This window comes from Alexandromys fortis, unplaced genomic scaffold (genome assembly GCF_014885135.2).
Source record: "Alexandromys fortis isolate MF-2015 unplaced genomic scaffold, M_Fortis_MF-2015_v1.1 scaffold_29, whole genome shotgun sequence".
NCBI classification, from domain to species: Eukaryota; Metazoa; Chordata; class Mammalia; order Rodentia; family Cricetidae; genus Alexandromys; species Alexandromys fortis.
Window position 1 is genome coordinate 6,495,063 of NW_026067891.1, and position 20,954 is coordinate 6,516,016.

Below are 20,954 nucleotides of genomic sequence, written 5' to 3' on the forward strand. Positions count from 1 at the left end.
GCGGCGCGCAGGCGCAGTGTCCCCGGGTCAAGATGGCTGCGCGGTGTTCTCCACGCTGGTTGCTGGTGGCGGTGGGAATACCCCGGCTGCCGGCTGCAGCGGGGAGAGGGGCCCAGCAGCCCCGGGGCGGCGTAGTGGCCACATCACTGCCTCGCAAGCTGAGCATCTCTGCCTCCGGGCTTTCCATGAGCGGTCACGGCCCCCGGGCGCTGCTGACATTGAGACCGGGTGTCCGCCTCACAGGTGAGCGAGGCTTCCAGATCTCGAGTAGCGGCTCCTGGGACTAGAAAGGGCAGCTCCCCTCGCTCTGACGACTGGGGTAGCGGGATGGAGGTATCTGCCCGATCGAGAGAAGAATTGCAGGGGGCAGAGAGACCAAGGTGCGGGCTACCCAGAAGCCGTCGAGGGGAAAGAGCTGCGTGGAGCCGGAGGTGGTGAAACGCTCCGAAGGCCGTGAACCTTCACCTCTGTCAACATGCGCCTCTCTGTCCAGGCCGCTGCTCCCTTGCCCTATTCCTCCTCATTTTCTTCACTTTCTAGCTTGTGCTAGGCACCTAGAGATGTGGGGAGATGCAGGTGCTTGTCTTCACTAAGGTCAGAAAGTGTCGTGAATTGACATTTCACAGTTTGCATCCCTAACATCACGTGATGTAAATGGAGCACACATCAGTCTTTTTTAGAATCCTGTAGTAATGCAGTCTAAAATTAATTGAACACTTAGTGTGTATGAAGTATGTTTTTCAGAATATTTCATGTAACAGGCATAGTTACCCTTCCTTTTTTTTTCCTCCTCGAGACAGGATTTCTCTGTAGCTTTGGAGCTTGTCCTGGAACTCGTTCTATAGACCAGACTGTCCTTGAACTCACAGAGATCCTCCTGCACTACCACAGCCTGGGTTACCCTTCCATTTTATGGAGAAAAAGGCTTAGATGTTAAAGAACTTGAAAAAGTTACAGACCAGGAAAGTGGTAGTCTTGTCGTGGCACTTACTTTCCTTATTGCTGGAGAAAATACCAAATCAGTGTGCAGTAAGCCTTGAAGTGCATTGGCCATGATCAGCAGATCAGTCTTTCTCTTTAAAAAAAATATCTTAAGAATTATTTGAGTCTTATATATGGAACAAGAGCTAGTTTCAGGCAGGTAATGAGCTGCTGTTCTGAGAGGCTAGGAATGGAGCTTGTGTCCTCTACAACAGTGGAATGTGCTCCTAACTGTTGAACCATCTCTCTAGCCCTCTAGCCTGTCTGGGAACTCACCCTGTAGACCAGGCTGACCTCAAACTCACAGAGCTCGGACTGCTTCTGTCTCAGTGCTGGGATTAAAGGTGTGCACTCCCACCACCCGGGCCTCGTATTTCCTTATACTGTGTTTACCACTTCAGTGAAGATGAAGGAAGCAAGTATTGAACTCTTAGTTTTGTAGTGGTTCCAGGGACCAAACGTAGAGCCTTGAATTATTTTTTAAGATTGCGTCTTTGCTTGAGAGAGACATAGAGACATAGACAGGCACTAAGTATTACTTCTATATGAAAACAGAACTAAAGAACTTCAGTTTGAGTTCGTTAAGTCAGCCTGTAGGCTACAGTGGACATATTTTATCTCAAGGGATTCCATTTGTGGAAGTGGCATCCCTCAGTGTGTGTCCTGATACCACATCTAAGGTCATCGATTCTGCACCGGAATTTTAATCTGTGCTCATTTCTCAAGCTTGGTTTATGAAATCAGATGACATAAAAATCTTCCAAGCAAAAGAAAACAGTAACGTGCTACTTACATTGGGCATTCTTGAAACAACATGGAAAAGAATCCTGTGTTCACAAAAAGCAAGACATTTACTGGACGTGTCTTGGATAAAGCAACAACAGAAACCAAAGAGTTAACTAAACAAATTCTTCCTAATATTGTTAGCTATTGGTGGCTTTAGGTTTTCAAAGACATCTACCTTGTATAGCCCCGTGGTTATCTACACAGTTTTATGTAAGTTCTCTGCTGCAGTTGTTGGAGCTGCTTTCACAGCCAAACTGCCACTGATAGACTCATCCTCTAGGTAGTGGAAGGACTTGGAGGTTAACCAGCCAGGCTGCTATCAAGTAAAGAGGAGGCTGAATATAGGCTCACTACGAATCCACCACCCAGCTGGCTTTGTTTTTGTTTTTAATTGGAAACAGGGTGTCATGTATTTCAGGCTGTCCTAAAACTTCCTATGTAGCTGTGAACTGAACTTCTGTCATCTGCTTCCTTTTCCCTGATGCTAGGATTATGGGCATGCTTATCATGCACCATTATGCTGAGTTTTTTCAGTGCTGGGAATCAGGTTCAGGGCCCTATGCATGCTTGGTAAGCAATGTATCTACTGAACTATGTCCCCAAGTTGTGCCCTCATTTGAAGTTCATTGAGTTTGGCCTCTAGTATGCTCAGAACAGAACAGACCCTATAGCTGAGTCTTGTTTGATCTTTCACAGGTATTCCATAGTTGCTCATTTATAATTTCCTCTTGTTGGACAAATTCCCAGACTGACTTTCTCGTTTCATTTCCAGGAACAAAAAGTTTCCCTTTTGTTTATACTGCTTCCTTCCACACAAGCGCTTCCTTGGCCGAAGATTATTACCAGATATTAGGAGTGCCCCGAAATGCCAGCCGGAAAGATATCAGGAAAGCCTATCTTGAGGTCTGTATTGGTCTCAGATTGACTGACAAGTTTGTAGAAAGATTGCTGGTGATCTTTATATATATATGTGTCTATTTTAATTTTTAAAATTGTGGTATGTGTCTGTGTATGGACATGTGTACAAGAATGTAGGTGTTCACAGAGGGCACTGGTTACCAGGCGGTGCTGGCACACACTTTAATCCCAGCACTCAGAAAACAGAGGCAGGCCAATCTCTTGAGTTTGAGGCCAGCCTGGTCTATAGAGTTCCAGGACAGCCAAGGCTACACAGAGAAAACTGTGTCTTGAAAAACAAAAAACCAAAGGTATTGGATTCCCTTTAATTATAGGCAGCTGTGAACCATCTGCCATGTCTGGGATTTAAATTCAGATTTTCTGGGAAAGAAGTATGTATTCTTAGCACTGATTGCTGTTCAGTCCATCTCTTCAGCCCAGATTGCTGTTGATCTTGTCTGGTCCCCATTGACTTGGTACGTAGCACACTTGGGCAGGTCACAAGCTGCTGATCCTGTGGAGTTATATGAAAAAATAAAGTGTTGGGTGCGTTTGGTACACTATATAGTATCAATTAATGCTGTTTTTTGTTTGTTAGTTGTTTTGTTTTGTTTTTTTAGTCAGGTTTTCCCCTGTAGCCCTGATTGTTCTCACTCTGTAAACTAGGCTGACCTTGAACTCAGAGACCCTCCTGTTTCTGCCTTCCAAGTGCTAGGATTAAAGGTGTGGGCCATCATTCCCCAGCTAGTCAACTTTTAAGATTTAATTTCTGTGAATGTGTATTTGCCTAATGTATGTATGTGTACTGCCTGTATGCTTGGTGCCTTCTGAGGTCAAACGAGGGCATCAAATCTCTGGAAATTGGAGTTTTAGACAGTTGTAAGCTGTTATATGGGTCCTGGGAGCCAAATCCAGCTCTTTGCAAGAGTGTTAAATGCTTTTTGTCCCTGAGCCATCTCTCCAGATCTTAGTTAACTATTTTTGAAAGACTTTTGGTAGATGAGAAATATGTAGATCTTTAAAAGAATGATTTCTTTTCAAGTTTTAAATCTTGTTTTAAGAATTAGTTGCACTGGGACTGGAAAGATGGCTCAGTGGGTAAGAGCACTGACTGCTCTTCCAGAGGTCCTGAGTTCAATTCCCTGCAACATGGTGGCTCACAGCCATCTGTAATGAGATCTGGTGCCCTCTTCTGGTGTGCAGGCAGAACACTATAAAATAAATAAATAATTAAATCTATCTTTAAAAAAAAAAAAAGCCAGGTGTTGGTGGCACACACCTTTAACTCCAGCACTGGGAGTCAGAGGCAGGTGAATCTCTGTGAGTTCAAGGACAGCCTGGTGTACAAAAGCGAGTTCTAGGCACCAAACCTACAGAGAGTCATTGTCTCAAAATAAATAAATAAATAAAAATAAAAAAAATGTTGCACTGGACAGTGGTGGCACATGCCTTTAATCCCAGCACTCGGGAGGCAGAGATAGTGGATTCTCAAGTTCGAGGTCAGCCTGGTCCTCAGAGTGAGTTCTAGGATAGCCAGGGCTATCCTGAGAAACCCTGTTTTGAAAACACACAAAAGAATTTTTTGCTCTCTTAAGAGAGACAAATGCTGTAAAGAGTCATAACTGCGGCAAGTATTTGGGTTCTGCTTTATATCTATAGTAATGTACTTTCTTCCCCCTTAGCTTGCCAAGAAATATCACCCGGACTCAAACAAGGATGATCCCAAAGCCAAGGAAAAGTTTACCCAAGTGGCACGAGCATACGAGGTAAGAACTTGCCGTGTCATCTGGTTCAGTCTGTCCCTGCTGAAGTCTTATGCTAGTTCTGCTGAATTAGAATCTCAGTGAAGAAACAAGGTTGGTGAGATGGGTCAGTGGGTATATGGATCTGCTGCTAAATCTGATGACCTGAGTTCAATCTCCAGTACCCATATAGTGGACAGAGAGAAGCATCTTTCACAGATTGTCTCTGACCTCCACCTGAGTGCCATGACATTCAAATACTCACACATGTACACAAAATAAATAGATATAATTTTTTTTAAAAAAAGGAGAGATCAGGAGTGGTGGTAAATCTGTAATTCTAGCAGTGGTGAGACTGAGGCAGGAGAATTTCCGCAAGTTTAAGGGCAGCCAGGGCTACACAGCCCATCTCAATACAAAACCAGGAACAGAGTTCGTCTGTATCAGTAAAGCTCCTTGGGTAATTCATATTGATAGCTGATCTTGAGACATCCCAGTCAGACCTAGCCGTTATTTGGTAGCAATTTTAAAAGTAGAATATCATATAAAAATACAGAAAAACATGTCTGTGAAAGAGCCACTGACCAATTACGGAGTTATTGGAGAATGGCCATTTGTTTTAGTTAGGGTTTTATTACTCCCTGTGACCCTATGAGGCCACTTTCATTCTGGCCACCACACCATTCCTCTTGGACTTGATTGACTCTAGGGGGTTCTGCATATGTCAAGAGTTTCTATGTTCAAGGAACTAGTAGATGTCCACTTATAAAAAGAGTCACAACTCAGGTATGAAGGTTTTATCCCCTGCTAATCTGTGCTAGAGCCTTCTACAGAAGTAGAACTAATAGGATATATGTAATTATAAAAGATTTATTAAATTAGCTTTTTAGATCAGCTGCAGGGGGGCAGAGTGCTGTGGAGATGACTCGTTAGTTAAGAGCATTGGCAGCTCTTCTAGAGGACTCAGGTTCAATCCTAGCACCCACATGGCAGCTCACAACCACCTACAACACTCCAAGGTTTTTGCTTGCTCTCTCTCTCTCTCTCTCTCTCTCTCTCTTTCTATTATTTTTTTTGGTTTTTCGAGATGGGTTTCATTGTAGCTTGGGAGCCTGGAACTAGCTCTTGTAGACCAGGCTGGCCTCGAACTCACAGAGATCCACCTGCCTCTGCCTCCCAAGTGCTGGGATTAGAAGTGTGTGCCATCACACCTTATAATTTTAGTTTTAAGAGATCCAATGCCCTCTGCTGACTTCTGAGAGCATCAGGCACACAAGTGGTATGTAGACATACATGTAGACAAAGTACCCATACCCATAAAATAAAATATAAATTATTATTACGTTTTTCAAGACAGGGTTTTGTTGTTGTTGGGCTTTTGTTTGTTTGTTTGTTTTATTCTTTGGGGGCCCACCACCCAGCTCCCAAATAAAATAAATACACCGAGACTTATTCTTGCTTATGAAAGCCTGGCGTTAGCCAGTTTCTAGCCAGTTTTTCTAACTTAAAGTAACCTGTTTCTCTTCTGTATTTTGCCTCTGGGCTATTTACCTTTCTTTATTTCTATATATGTCTTTCTTCCCTTCTTACTCCATGACTGGTTGTGTGGCTGGGTGACCAGCCCCTGATCCCTGATGTCCTCCTCTTCTCTTCTCTACCCCAGCCTGGATTTTTCTCCTATTTATTCTTTCTGCCTGGTAGACCTGCCTATTTCTTTCTTCTGCCTTGCTATTGGCCATTCAGGTCTTTATTAATCAGGTGTTTTAGGCAGGCAAAGTAGCATAGCTTCACAGAGTTAAACGAAATCGTCATTAAACAAATATTCCATAGAATAATCAAATGTAGCATGTCTTAAGCTAATATTCCACAGCAGGTTTTCTCTGTGTAACTGCCCTGGCTGTCCTGGAACTCACTCTGTAGACAGGCTGACCTTGAACTCAGAGAAATCTGCCTGCCTCTGCTTCCTGAGTGCTGGGCTTAAAGACATGAGTCTTCATGCCAGGCTCATAAAAATTATTTGTAAAAAAGATCATCTGCTGAGGAGTACCACATTGACAACCTGTAGGTTGTAACATCAGAGAAACTGGTGGCTGCTCCGTGTAAGAAGCTGGAAGCCTTTGAATGGGAGGCCAGTGATAGCAGCCTGGTCTGGGGCTGCAAGCCTGAATAGCTGTCCTGGAACTAGCTCTTATAGACCAAGCTGGCCTCGAAGTCACGGAGATCCACCTGCCTCTGCCTCTTGGGTGCTGGGATTAAAGGCATACACCACCACTACTCAACTAATTTTTACATTTTTTTTTTATTTTCCTGTTTTCATTGCCCTGAGGACTGAACCCAGGGCTGTATGCATGCTTAACAAATGCCGCACCACTGAGGTCCAATGTGATTTTGTTTTTTGTTGAAACAGGGTATCACTGTGCAACCCAGACTATCTTCAAGCTCATCTCCTTGCTTTAACCTTCTGATTGGTGGGATTACAGGCATTCGCCACTCACAATGCCTGGCTTTTGTAGAATGTTTTGCACATAAGACTACTTAGTAAGGGGGCTGGAGAGAGGACTCAGCAGTTAAGAGCACTGACTGTTCTTCCAGAGGCCCTGATGGTGGCTCACAACCATCTGTTATGAGATCTGGTGCCGTCTTACGGTGTTCAGTCATGCATGCAGGCAGAATGTTATAAACATAATAAATAAATTAATTAAAAAAAAAAAGACCACTTAGTAAATGTGATAGACTTATGTGGCGTGAGCTGTTGTCTATGTCCCTGAGCCTTAGAAGACCCAGAAATGCCTGATTGCTGTGTCATCTTTCACTGTAGGTGTTGTCTGATGAAGCAGAGAGGAAGCGTTATGATACTTATGGCTCTGCTGGCTTTGATCCTGGAGCCAGCAGCTCTGGGCAGAGCCAGTGGAGAGGAGGGCCCTCTGTTGACCCGGAAGAGCTATTCAGGAAGATCTTTGGGGAGTTCTCATCATCTTCTTTTGGAGATTTCCAGACTGTGTTCGATCAGCCTCAGGAAGTAAGTTCTTTCTTTATTTTTAAATTTATTTTTGTGTTTTTGAGAAAGGGTCTCACATCGTAGCCCTGGCTGTCCTGGAACTCACTATGACCAGGTTGACCTCGAACTCACAGAAATCTGCCTGCCTCTGCCTCCCAAGTGCTGGGATTAAAAGACGTGTGCCATTGTGTACAGTGTGCCTTATTTTAAATGATTAACTTTTAAGCAAAAGTGAGACAGTGTTTAGTTTCTGTTTCTCAGAAAGGCAATGGAATGATCCAGAGGCAGCCATTTGGCAGAAGAAATTTAGGAATATTTGGAAAAACCCTGTAGGTAGTAATGAAGGTGTACGTTGTGATGTTATTAACAGTCAGGTGGCATTGAAGGCCCTCAGAATCATGGCAGAATGATTTTATCTAGAGCAGCGCTCTCCACCTGTGGGGCTGCCTGTCAGATATAGATCATGATTCATAACAGTAGCAAACTTACAGTCACGAGGTGGCAATGAAATAATTGTATGGTTGGAGTCTCCACAGCATGAGGAACTGTTCTAAAGGGTCACAGCATGAGGAAGGTTGAGATTTGAATGAAGGGTCTGTTGGTCCCACTGTTTCAGGGCCTGGGTAAGGCCTTATATAATGGCGGGGAGTGTGGGAAAGCTGGGCTGCTCACCTGATCCTGATTGTGAAGGGAAGGAGTGCAGACCGGCACCCAAATCCTCTTTGATGACACATCTCCAGTGACATAAAATCTCACCAGGCCACACCTCTTCAAGGTCCACTGCCTTCCAGACACTGTACTAAGATGAAAACCAAGCCTTGGCCCTTGGGAGATACTCTAGATTTAGGCCAAAGCAAACGCCACATGCAGATATTAGTCCTGTGTTCAGCTCTTGAAGAATTAATTTTCACTTAATACATTTTAAAATCCGTATGTGTAAAGCTGGGTCAGCTAAGTGAACAGCACCTATTTTTTTTTCAAGATAGGATTTCTCTGTAGCCTTGGAGCCTGTCCTGAAACTCGCCTTGAACTCAGAGAGATCTGTCTGCCTCTGCCTCCCGAGTGCTGGGGTTAAATGCATGTGCCCCACCATCACCCGGCAATAGCACCTATTCTTACTGACCTGGTAGAGTATACATGTGCATGTGTTTGGTAGTTATGGAGTACCTACAGGTACTGGCCAGGGTCCTCCTGTCCTGAAACAGCAGAGTGACAGGCCATACCTTTCAGTACATCATGGAATTGACCTTCAATCAAGCTGCCAAGGGCGTCAACAAGGAGTTCACTGTGGACATCACGGACACCTGTGAGCGCTGTGACGGCAAGGGGAATGAGCCTGGAACCAAAGTGCAGCATTGCCACTACTGCGGAGGCTCCGGCATGGTAAGGGTACGGGGCCGCTCCCCCACTCCTCCTGGAAATGTTTCCCTGTTACCTGCCTATGCTGCTCCAACCATTCCTTTCTCTGTTCTAGGACGTCCTTTATTTAGATTTCTGGGGCTGGGCTTGGGCTAGGTGCTAACTGAGGATGATCTTGAACCTGTAATCTTTTCTCCACCTTCCAAGTGCTAGTATTCCTCCCTGTCAGAGGGCAGGGTCTTCCTCTTTAAGCCAGGCAGACTTCTAGCTTCAGGCTCTGGAGTGCTGGAATTTATAAGCACGTGTCATCATGTCGGGTTATAGTTTTTAGAAATCTTTTTTTATTACATTTATTTGTTTATTGTGTGTGCATGTGTGCTATGGTCTATATGTAGCATTCAAACAACAACTTGAGGAAGTCAGTTCTCTTATCATGTGGGACCCAGTGTTTGAACTCAAGTCGTTAGGCTTGGTATAGCAAGCGCTTTTACCTGCTGAGCCGTCTTGTCTGTCCATTTTATATATGTGGGCTTTTTCTGTTGTCATTGTTGTTGTTTTTCAAGACAGGGTTTCTCTGTATATCCCTGGCTGTCCTGTAACTCTCTCACAGATCTGCCAGCCTCTACCTTTGAGCACTGGGATTAAAGGTGTATGCCACCACTGCCCAACATTTTATTTTATTTAATGAGACAGGGTCTCGATATGTAGTTCTGATGATCAGAAACCTGTTATATAGACCAGACTAGCTTCAAATTCAGAATTTTTTTTCTCTACCATGTACAGGCATTCCATATTTAGAGTTCTTGGGATTGTTTCTAATTGGTGAACATGTTCTTAGTATACACCAAGCCATGAATTCATATATTGTTTTGTTTGAGATAGGATTTAACTCTAATTTAGGGTGGCTTGGAACTGAATATAGACCTCATGCTGACTTTGAACATGAGGCAATCTTCATTTTCCAGCCTCGTTAGTGCTATGAGAACAAATGTGAGTCATCATGCTCAGCTAAAGCCTTGAATTCAACCCCAGGTGGTTGTGAGTCACCGTGTATACATGGGAGATGGTGCAGAGAAAGCCAGTCAGTGATATGTCTGAGGCTGGAGAGCTGGCTCAGAGCTTAAGAGCTTTGAGAACTCTGCTCTTCCAGAGGTCCTGAGTTCAATTCCCAGCAGCTACATCTTTAATTAAAAATTTTTTTTTGACTTTAGAACTGGGTGTGATAGTATATACCTGTACTCCCAGCACTTGGAAGGTGGAGTCAGAAGTTCAAGCTTATCCTCCACTACATAGCAAGTTTGGGTCTAGCCCTCTTCCTCAAAAAAAAAAAAAAAAAAAAAAAGTTCAAATTAGCAGTGTGAGGCACCTATAGCTGTTTCCTTAGGCAGTGTGTTTTATGGTAGCACATGCACACATGAAGTCCATCCTTGGGGCTGGAGAGATGGCTCAGCGGTTAAGAGCACTGGCTGCTCTTCCAGAGGGCCTGGGTTCAATTCCCAGCACCCTCATAGCAGCTCACAACATGTATATGATGTATTTTATTCTTATCCACCCTCCTTATTGTGAGTTGGGGGTGGGCAGAGTCTCCTGTAACCCAGGTTGGCCTTGATCCCCTAATTTACTGCCTTTACCCCTGCCCCATATGTTGGGATCATAGAACTGTGTCACTTAACCTGAAGATAAACCCTCAATAAAACACTTTTTCATAAAACAATGCACCCTCATACTCAGCATTTCCCTTCTTTTCCTCAGGAAACTATCAATACAGGCCCTTTTGTGATGCGTTCCACATGTCGGAGATGTAGTGGCCGGGGCTCCATCATCACAAATCCTTGTGTGGTCTGCAGAGGAGCAGGACAAGCCAAGCAGAAGAAGCGAGTGACGATCCCTGTGCCTGCAGGTGGGCCACTGCCCGGGAGATGGGCCAGCTCTGTTGTGCCTTGTTGTCTGCATGATTGCAGAGCTAGACCTAGGGCCTGGGTCCCAGGATGGAGGAGGAACTAGAATCTGTTACAGTCTTCCTTTAGACCAGTCATCCTTACAGTACGCCCACTCTGCTCCCACCTTGGGATGCTGCAGCTCCTGTTCCGGTTTTCTGTCCTGTCTCTTCTGTCTTCGTGCAGTGAGGACTGGCCTTAACAGGAGACCAGCTAGTTATGTCGTGACAGCTGCTAATTCCAGGAGGAGACTCCATCTCCAAAATAAGACAAGAAACCTGGTCAAGTGGGTTTCCTGGGTAGACATCACTGTGCGAGGCCCCTACCACAACTGCTATTTGGGACTTTTGTTTTCCTAGGAGTTGAAGATGGTCAGACCATAAGGATGCCTGTGGGAAAACGAGAAATTTTTGTCACATTCAGGGTAGGTGCTTGCCTGTCACTTTCTCTGGGTCCTTGTTCTGTCAGTGGATACGGCTGAGGTTCCTCATTGTAGTGAGGCAGACAGTTCATGTGCCAAGGTGTCACTGTTCCAAATTCAAGAAAGGCTGCTGGGGAGTGGCTCTTGTTTTCATGTCTGGATGCAGAGAAACTTCCTCACACCAACAAGTTAGAAACATAGCCAGGTGTGGTGGTGGTGCATGCCTTTAATCCCATCCCAGCACGCAGGAGACAGAGGCAGGCAGATCTCTGAGTTAGTTCCAGGACAGGCTCTAAAGCTACAGAGAAACCCTGTCTCAAAAAAACAAAACAAACAAACAAACAAACAAAAGAACATTATCAATCTTCAGAAGGAAAGAACCACGGGTACTTGAGGGGAGGAAAGCAGATTGTTACAAGCTGTAAAGTACAAGGCCTGGGGTTTGGTCATCAACACTGTATAAAACTGGCAATGGTGTTACCTGTAATCCCAGTACTTGGGAAGTAGAAGCTGGAGGATCTGAAATTCAAAGTCATCCTCGACCTCAGAGAATTGAAGCCAGCCTGGTTTGATGATCATGTCTCAAAAAACGTCCCATCTCCTCCAAATAATAAAAATAAACCCATTGGCAAAGCTGGGTATGGTGATCCTTCCCTGGAGTCTCACTACGTGCAAGGCTGAGGCCTAGGTTTACATAAGTCCATGAATTTGGAATCTATGTATAGTGAGATCGCCTCTCAAACCAAAGATAGCACAGTATATAAAAATAGCTTGAAGAGTGAGTCCTCTTGACTAAGACGTCGAAGATGAAGGTAGGTGCTGGGCTGTCGTTTAGTGGTGGTGTGCCTGTGTGTGCAAGGCCATGTATTCTGTCTCCAGCACCACAAAGATAAACAGGTAATTAAGATTCCTCTCCCCTTATTTTCTGAGACAGTTTCTTGCTGAAGATGGAGTTCATTGATTCATCCAGGCTTTCTAGCTAGTGAGCTCAAGAGATCCACCTGCACACGAGCGGGCACACACACAGAGCAGCGACTGGGCTCACAAATGTCTACTACCATGGCCTAGCTTTTCCTGCTTGTTTGGTTGGTTGAAGTTTTTTTTGTTTGTTTTTTCAAGACAGGGTTTCTCTGTGAAACTGTCCTGGAACTCACTCTGTAGACCAGGCTGGCCTTGAACTCACAGAGATCCTCCTGCTTCTGTCTCCCCCCCCCCTCAGTGCTGTGATTAAAGGCGTGCGTCACCACCACTTGGCCAATGCTCAGCTTTTACATGAGTGTTATGGATCCTCATACTTGTGTGGCTGGCACTTCCCTAGCCCCTGTAAATCATTTTTATCTTTGTAGATGTATTGGTCTGTGTTTAATCATCTTTCTAATTAGATAAGATTTAGGGGAAAATTAGAATGCCAAATTGCATTCTTATTTACTTTTATAATTGAAAGGCTGTGATGGAGGCTGAGTGACAGTGCCCTGCTGTGCAGTATGCATGGAGGATGTGTCCCTCCAGAGCCCTGGGGTGCTTCTCCCACTGCTCAGGTTTGGTCTCCCTGTGCTATCTTATTTAAGTGCATAGGGGCCCCAAGCTCAGGTCAGCAGGACACATGGCTGCTGTCCAGCCTCACGCAGCACTTCCACAGTGCTCACACTTGTCTTCTCTTTGGCATTAGGTGCAGAAAAGCCCTGTGTTCCGGAGGGACGGCGCAGACATCCACTCCGACCTCTTTATTTCAATAGCTCAAGCTATTCTTGGGGGTACAGCCAAAGCGCAGGGCTTATATGAGACAATCAATGTGACGGTAAGAGGTCTTTGCACCCTGGCACCTTGTCAGTCTTCCTTCCTCTCTCTTTCTTTTCTTTTTGAGACTGATGCTTTTTGTGTATGTACCCTAAGCTGATCTTGAATCCAGATGCCTTCCCCTTCCATGTGCTGTGATTACATGTCTGTGCCACCATGCCCAGTTAGTCTTTTCTAAAATGGGAAAAAGCTGAGGTGGTCCCAAACCTGAGTGTCCAGCCTGTTACGGATTCTAAGAGAAGAAGAGACACTGGAGCCTGTGACACTAACAGCTTTAGGCTGTTCCTTGAGTAGTAATTACCACTCTAGGCCTTTCTGTTTACTGTTGGCAACGGTTCTTTGTCTGTCTCCTCTTCCTCTGTTACTACAACCGCAGCAAGTGCTCTTTGTTCACATCCCTCCTCTGGTCTGTGGGGGCGGGTGTCTTACTCTCTTGAGCACCTCTAGGTTTTTTGGGTTGTTGTTTTGTTTTTTAAAGATTTACTTATTTTTTATGTGCATTGATGTTTTGCCTGCATGTATGTCTGTGTGAAGATGGCAGATCCCCTGGGACTGGAGTTGCAGATAGTTGTGAACTGCCATGTGGGTGCTGGGAATTGAACCTGGGTCCTCTGGAAGAGCAGCCAGTGCTCTTAACCACTGAGCCTTATCTCCAGCTTCCAGACCACCTCTAGTTTTAATTGCAGCTGTAGTGGCCAGCTTCCTGTTCCCACCCTAATACCATTATACTTATATATTTATATATCAGGGCTTTCTTCAGACTCTGGGTACGGAGACTTTGGGCATGCCTTAGGCCATGCCTGTGGTCACTGTGGGCTCTCCACCAGGCTCGTTGATGTGCAGCCCCCAGAGTAAGGGAGCAAGCTCAGGCTCATACTTGCTTTCAGCTGTTTGCTCCCAAGTCTTTTTGCTTCACTCCTCACATCTGTTTTGTGGACTCAGCTGTCCACAAATGTGGCTAGATTTTTCTGACCACCCAGTGCAAATCCTTCTTTGAAGATGCTTTTCTCTGTATAGTGAAATGCTTTATTTTTGGATAGTGGGGACCAGGGAACATCAATGCATTCCTTTTTCAATAGATCCCTGCTGGGATTCAGACAGACCAGAAGATTCGCTTGTCTGGGAAAGGCATCCCCCGGATTAATAGCTATGGCTATGGAGACCACTACATTCACATCAAGATCAGAGTTCCGAAGTAAGTGTCCACTAAGACTGTGGCCAAGATGGCCAGACTCCGCACACACAGACACAGTGAGCAAGTACCCTTCTAGCCTTTTACCTGCCACACACAGCATCCAGCACACAGCAGTTTTGCTGCCCTTTGAGCTCTTGTCTTGCGCAGGTTTTTTTCTTCCTTAAAGTCAGTTTTGTCCAGCCTATATTTCCCATCTGAACAGTGGATCTAGCAGGTTGGCTTCATTGTGTTGGGGAAGTGTCAACTACACAGGTGCTAAACTCCTGATGTGTGCTGGACAGAGTGCTGTGGCACTCAGCATGTGCTGTGCTCTGCTCCTCCACCTGGGAAACCAGTTCCAGCTGTTGTGCCTTTTGTGAGGTTATTTTCTTCTCTTTTCTTCCTTTTTTTGGTGGAGAGGGGGAAGGCATTGAGACAGGATTTCTCTGTAGCTTTGGTGCCTGTCCTGGAACTCGTTCTGTAGACCAGGCTGGCCTCGAACTCACAGAGATCCACCTGCCTCTGCCTCATGAGTGCTGGGATTAAAAGTGTGTGCCACCACTGCCTGGCATGAGATTACTTTCTTACCTGCTGCCCATAGACACACATACAGCACGGACACCCCATCCTCACCCCTGTACGTGGCTAGCATAACAGTGATGACAGTTGAAACAACTCAAAGTTGTAGAGAGATGTGGCCCTCAGTCCCTCTCACCACTAGCTTGGTGTGTACCCCGCCTGAGCAAGAAACTTAGCTGCATTGTGTCCTTTCCAGAGCTGTGTGGCGTAAGTGCTTGGCTTCTAACTGTTACTGGTCCACAGGAGGCTAACCCGTAGGCAGCAGAACCTGATCCTGAGCTATGCCGAGGATGAGACTGATGTGGAGGGGACAGTAAATGGGGTCACTCAGACAAGTACTGGTAAGGATCCTGGGAATAATGGGGTGACATAAGGGACCTCCGAATCTCTGAAGGGTTGACAGACAATTCACAACACATTTGATTTCTACTTGAGTTCCCACAGGCCCCCAAAAGTATCATTGGAAGAGGTGACCCGTGGGAGTGAGACCGTACCCCAATGAGCTTCTGTCTTTCACTGCATGCGTGTGCTTAGAAACCACAGGACTGCCTCCTGCCCACAGCTCTATCTCAGAGCTGCTGTTCTGAGTTCTAGCCTTGGTTCTGCCATCTGCCTTGTGACTTTGGGCACTTCCCTCCAAGAGTTCTTTGTAACAGCTTAAGAGGGAAATCAGTTGGACAGATCTGTGCCTTCCTGACCTCAAATGCTTTACCAGGATTCCAAAGTAAACTGTTAAAAGCTATCAAGGACACGGGATAGCTTTGATCTCCTGAGTCAGTGAACGTGTTACCCAAGGTCAGATGTCATGCTCTGAGAACACGAGTGGCTCATGTCTGGGCTGGAGCTTTGCTGTCCCCGTAGCTGAGGCCTCTGTTGGTCAGCAGGTTGGGACAGGCTGTGCCCAGGCTGCACATGTTTCTGCCTCATTGCATCATTTTGTTTTGTGGGAACCTGGATGGAGTTCTCCGGTCTAGAATGGCTTTAGATTTGTGTGTTTAGAGCTGGGCAGTTTTTGCAGTGAGTACAGGGAGGATGAGTTCTCTGAAAGAGATGATAGTGGACGTGGAAATCCCAGCAGACTGTGTCTATAGCTTAACCAAACACCAAGTGCTTTAATGTTTAACCCACTTGCAGTACTGCACTGCATGTTAGCACCACTTCTAGGCCACTTCACCAATAGTCAGTTTTTCCTAGACTCAACCTCTTATTTCAGACAGTTAGCAAAATTACAGGGTTTTGTTTGTTTGCTTTTGATTTGGACTTTTGTTCAGCTGATTGTTTTATTTGGGTTTTGTCTATAAGTCAGCCTTGCTCTCTGTGTTGCCGAGACTGGTCTGGAATTCAAGACCCTTCTGCCTGAGTTATGGGGAAACTGGAATTTTACTAGAAATGTTTTGCATTCCCTAGCCTTCCTCCTGTATTACTTTCCTGCTGGAAGCATCACTGGGAGCACTGAGTGGTTCTCTTTAACCTTGAACAGACTTCCTTGGAGCAGTCAATTTCCTGCTTACACTCAAGTACAGTGTGTCCTAGACTTACTTAAAACAGGTTTAGATCCAGTTGTGTGACACAAATTTAGAATCCTGGTTCTCAGGGAGGGAGGCTAAGGCAAAAGAATTGGGAGTTCGAGACCACCCTGCCTCAAAAGAAGTAGCAACAGCAGCCTTGGAAGCCAAGGGCTCATATTCACAGCCTGGTACCTAGGGTACATCCTACCTCCTCCTCCCCAAGCTAGCCCTCAGAAAGCAGAGTCTGAGAGGAAATGCTACCTTCATAGAGCTGCTTACTTTTGTTTAGCCCTCAGAACTGGTCACCAACATATGATTCAGAATTTCAAAGTGTTTGTGCTGGGGATAGTTGGACGGGAGGGAGGGGGTGAATATGATCAAGGTACATTGTTTTCATGCATGAAATAATAAATTAAGCCTGGTAGTAGTGATGCCCACCTTTAATCCCAGCACTCGGGAGGCAGAGGCAGGAGGATCTCTGATTTTGAGGCCAGCCTGGTCTACAGAGTGAGTTCTAGGACAGCAAGGACTACATGAAGGAACCGTGTTTTGGCGGGGGGAAGAAGAGGAATAGAACTGGGGGAGAAGGGGGTGACAGTGAGGCATTTTTTTGCCCCACTCAGAGGCTAGGTTTAGTGGTCAGATGGTTCTTGGTCCTGCTTTGTCGCGGTTAGCTGTGAAGCCTTAGACAGTCACCTTTTTAAGTTGAGAGAAACAGTAGCACTAATTATCTGAGCAGTTCAGAGATAAAGCAGTAGAGTTAAGAGTTCAGGATCATCCTCCACTATGTAATGAGTTCTAGGCAGGCCTGGGCTACGTGAGACTTGTCTCAAAAAACCAAAAATATATAGGGCTTCTAAGCAGTTTGGTGAGGCCAAGTGGCAAAGCCAGTAGTGTGGCATGTATTAGAAGTGCCATAAGAGGTCATCTACAGTGTTGACACACTACCTGGGCCATGCTTTACCAAAGACATGGAATGGAAAACTCGTTGCACGTTTTGTCTTAGGAGACTCAGGAGGGATGGGAAGCCCATGGTTTATAGAGCTGTTGTGTTAAGAGTCATTTATGTTACTTACACCTTTCTGTAGTAGAAAAGGGAATGCTCAGAATTGAAGCAGGGCACACCTGGGCTCTGGACCTCAAGTCAGAAAGTGCACAGTGTGCTGTGCAGGGCCTAGATTCTGTGCAAAGCTAGAGCTCAGATATGTTCCTACTCGTTTTGTTGATTACCCAGATTTTTTTGTTTGTCTTTGTTTTTTTTTTTTTTTTGACATAATTTCTCCATGTAATAACCCAGGCTGTCTTGGAACTCACTGTGTAGATCAGGCTGGCCTCAAATTGAGAGAGATCCACCTGCCTCCTCCTCCTGAGTGCTAGAATTAAAGGCATATGCCACATCCACCCAGCTACCCAGATTTCAACCATTTTTTTAAAGATTAATTTTTTGCGTGCTTTAAAAAATTTATTAGGAATACAGTGTTTTGCCTCCTCCGTGCTACCTGCAGGCCAGAAGAGGGCACCAGTTCTCATTATAGACGGTTGTGAGCCACCATGTAGTTGCTGGGAATTGAACTCAAGACATCTGGAAGAGCAGCCAGTGCTCTTAACCTCTGAGCCATCTCTCCAGCCCCTTACATGTATTTTTTGTTCGGTTGGTTTGTCTCAGAACACCATTCCTTTTCAAAGGGCACACACGGGTCCGTCAGCGTGAGCTGTGGTCCTGCTGTTTATGTTGTGTGAGCAAATGTCTCCTCATCCCAGGTAGGGAACCAACGACAGACGAAAGCATTTATGCCCGTGTCTAGCTTGGGGACTCATGAATTTTTAAGGTTTACTTGCAGACATGAGTGAGGGGCTGCTTACAGGAATGTTGGTAACCCCCCAAAGAATCACACTGCAGAAAAGTCCTGCACATGGATGGCGACGTAATGGAAGCAGCGTCATGGAGTTCCCCTTTCAGTTAACCTTCCCGAGAACACATACTGTGGAGTAGAATTACATGCAGTCAGCAGGAGGTACGTGAGGGAGTGAGGAGGGTCTCATGACCCTCTCCCTAATCCATCTTTCAAGATTATTAAAGTCCTAGCTACTATGACAGTGGCTGTTGTGTTATAGGACAAGTGTTCCACAAAACTACAGACCCCACCCTACCCTTGTTCCCAGATTTGTGCCTCTGAGCTTTGGATACCTCCCGCTAAAGAGCCTCACTTGACTCAAACCTGCTAACTGTTGGAAGCTGGGGCTATTTTATTTTTACTTTTATAAATAAGGCCTCACTTTATAGCCTCGGCTAGACTCAAACCCAAATAAATTTGCTTGTTTTTACCTCTTAAATATTGGGATTAAAAGTATATACAACTAGGGCTGGAGAGATGACTCAGAGGTTAAGAGCATTGGCTGCTCTTCCAGGGGTCCTTAGTTCAATTCCCAGCAACCACATGTTAGCTCACAACCATTTATAGTGACATCTGATGCTCTCTTCTGGTGTGTAGGCATACATGCAAGCAGAACACTCTATACATAATAAATAAATCTTTAAAAAATGTATATACAACCACACCAGGTTCTTTTAATTGGTTGTACACTATACAGGCAACATGTATCAGCAACATTAAAAACATGTGCCGTAAGACTTTGGAGATGGCTCAGCAGGTAAGCCTGCTTGCTGCCAACCCTGACAGCCTGGGTTTGATCCCTGGAGCCCACTTGGTAGAAAGACAGAACTGACCCTCACAAGTTGTCCTCTGATCGCCGTACATACTCTTGCATGCAGCTGTATTTGCACCCCCACTCACATACATATACACACACAATTTTAATAAATGTGGAAATTATCAGGCATGGTTGCTCACACCTATAATTAGGAGTAGTGGAGCAGAAGGCCTAATAGTTCAAAGCCAGTCTGGGCTACAAAATGAGTCGAAGGCCAGCTTGGGCTATGACACCTTGTCACACGTAAAGAATAGTCAAAGCACACAAAATGTTATAGGTGTATAGCTTAACTCATAGCCAAGGTTTGCCTCCGTCTTTCAAGGTTGGCAAGTTTCTTGTGCAGAGCTGGGTAACCTCAGTCTTTGCCCTAAAAACCATCCAGCCAGCTGTGCATTATCTGCAGCAGTGGGGGTAGATGTCAGAGTAATATACACCTCACTGGCATTGAGAGAGACAAGGCAGGGTACAGCAGAGGATTCTGTGTAAGAGTCGCTTCCTCTTTGGTTATCTTGGGCATGTCAGTATGTACAACATAGACAGTGTGTAATGTACAGTGGGTTCAGAAATTGGATTTTTTTTTTTTAGCTTCATTGATTATCTTGTAGCCAGTAGGTTGGTGGGCTAGGTTTGAGCTTAGTTCTACTTCCTGCTGTCTGGCTCTGGGACTCTAGGTGGACCTGACAACATTGTTTCTGTGTACACATCAAGTATGTGAAGGTGATGAGCTACCTGTGTGACTTGGCCCCAGTTTGCCTTTGTTGTTATTGTTCAGGTTGCAGACAGTGCCTCTCCCTCCCATTTTTCTTGTTTCCCTCCTATGGTTTGACTTCAGGAAGAGCTGTGATGTCCTGAGTGTCCATTTGCTCAGGCTAACACCCGAGGTCCCCCTGCCAGCCTGAGAGTGGCTGTTGGCTACTCCTTGATGCCAGCCCTGGAGCAGCTAGACATGGGTAGGCGGGGCAGGCATTTGCTGTAAGGAGGTGTGTGGTCTTGACCTTGGTTCTTTTTGCTGTTTGTGCCCAGGTGGCAGAACCATGGATAGCTCCGCAGGAAGCAAGGATAGGCGAGAGGCTGGGGAGGACAATGAGGGATTCCTTTCCAAACTTAAGAAAATGTTTACTTCCTGATACCCCTGCTGAGGTAGGAAAACCTGTGAGCGGTCTTCCTTGTTTTCCTGTGAACTAATCTCTCTTCTGGTCACTTTAATCAACATCAAACCCCACCCCACCCTACCCTACCCCGAAAGTCAGAAGCAGTGCCAATCAAAAGTGTAGCAAATATGGTGTCCTCTAAGTCCTTAGAGCAGATCAGGATAAAGCAGGCTGCAGTGGTCAACATCTTCATTCAGATTCAATTTAGATTCCTTCCTCGATGGGTTGAATTTCCCAGGGGCTCTGTCCTTCCATGGCAGGACCAGCTTGCCCACAGTACAGAAGGCAAATTGTGGCGGAGCCAAGCCTAAAACTCAGATCTCCTCCACCTGACCTGCTTTTTAGCACCCTGTTGTATCCAGTCAGCGTGGCACTGTGCAGGTCCGGGGCTGCTGGGTCGCGCTTGTGTTCTGTGCCTGGAGACAGTTTGTGCTCACCCCAGGTCCTGGGGCTCTTGACCCCCAAACACAGCCATTCTCCAGGGGTTAACAGAGCCTCTCTCACACGGATGAGTTCTGAGGTGTGGAGTATAACTGTTTGTCTCCTTGGCTCAGGAAAGCGGTCTACTGGAAGCTAGGCCAGGAGCAGCAGCCCCTCTCCACGGCCAGGGCATCCGACACAGGAGGACCCCAGAACAGCAGCTCGGGGGATTCCTGCTTACAGAGCCCTCTGAACCACCTAGTAACAGCAAAACTACGTGATGACACCTCTGCATAAAGGTCATGGTGACAGCCCCTACGCAGTGATGTGTGGCCTTTGGGCTGGTAGAAATATCCTCTCCACTGGTAGGTGGCTTGCTTCTGGCCCAGACAGGGTAAAACACTTGGACTCTTCTTGCAGCAGTAAAAACATGGAATCGCATGTAGTAGAGAGCTTAACAAATTAAAGGCCGTGCTTACAGCTTAAAATGAA

At 45.7% G+C, this 20,954-nt stretch overlaps 1 protein-coding gene across 2 annotated transcripts; it reads left to right on the forward strand.

Moving 5' to 3' along the window:
- Window positions 1–20,954, forward strand: Dnaja3 (DnaJ heat shock protein family (Hsp40) member A3). 2 transcript variants are annotated; one of them, XM_050129866.1, is made up of 12 exons: window positions 1–243; window positions 2,540–2,670; window positions 4,347–4,430; window positions 7,225–7,425; window positions 8,635–8,787; window positions 10,516–10,663; window positions 11,060–11,124; window positions 12,791–12,919; window positions 13,998–14,113; window positions 14,915–15,012; window positions 19,915–20,031; window positions 20,597–20,954. In XM_050129866.1, exons 1-11 carry the CDS (start codon window positions 33–35, stop codon window positions 20,016–20,018), a joined length of 1,440 nt encoding a protein of 479 aa, XP_049985823.1. In that variant the 5' UTR covers window positions 1–32; the 3' UTR covers window positions 20,019–20,031; window positions 20,597–20,954. The 2 variants fall into 2 exon arrangements, with proteins under 2 accessions (XP_049985823.1, XP_049985896.1); XM_050129939.1 differs by lacking the exon at window positions 19,915–20,031 and having other exon boundaries at window positions 3–243.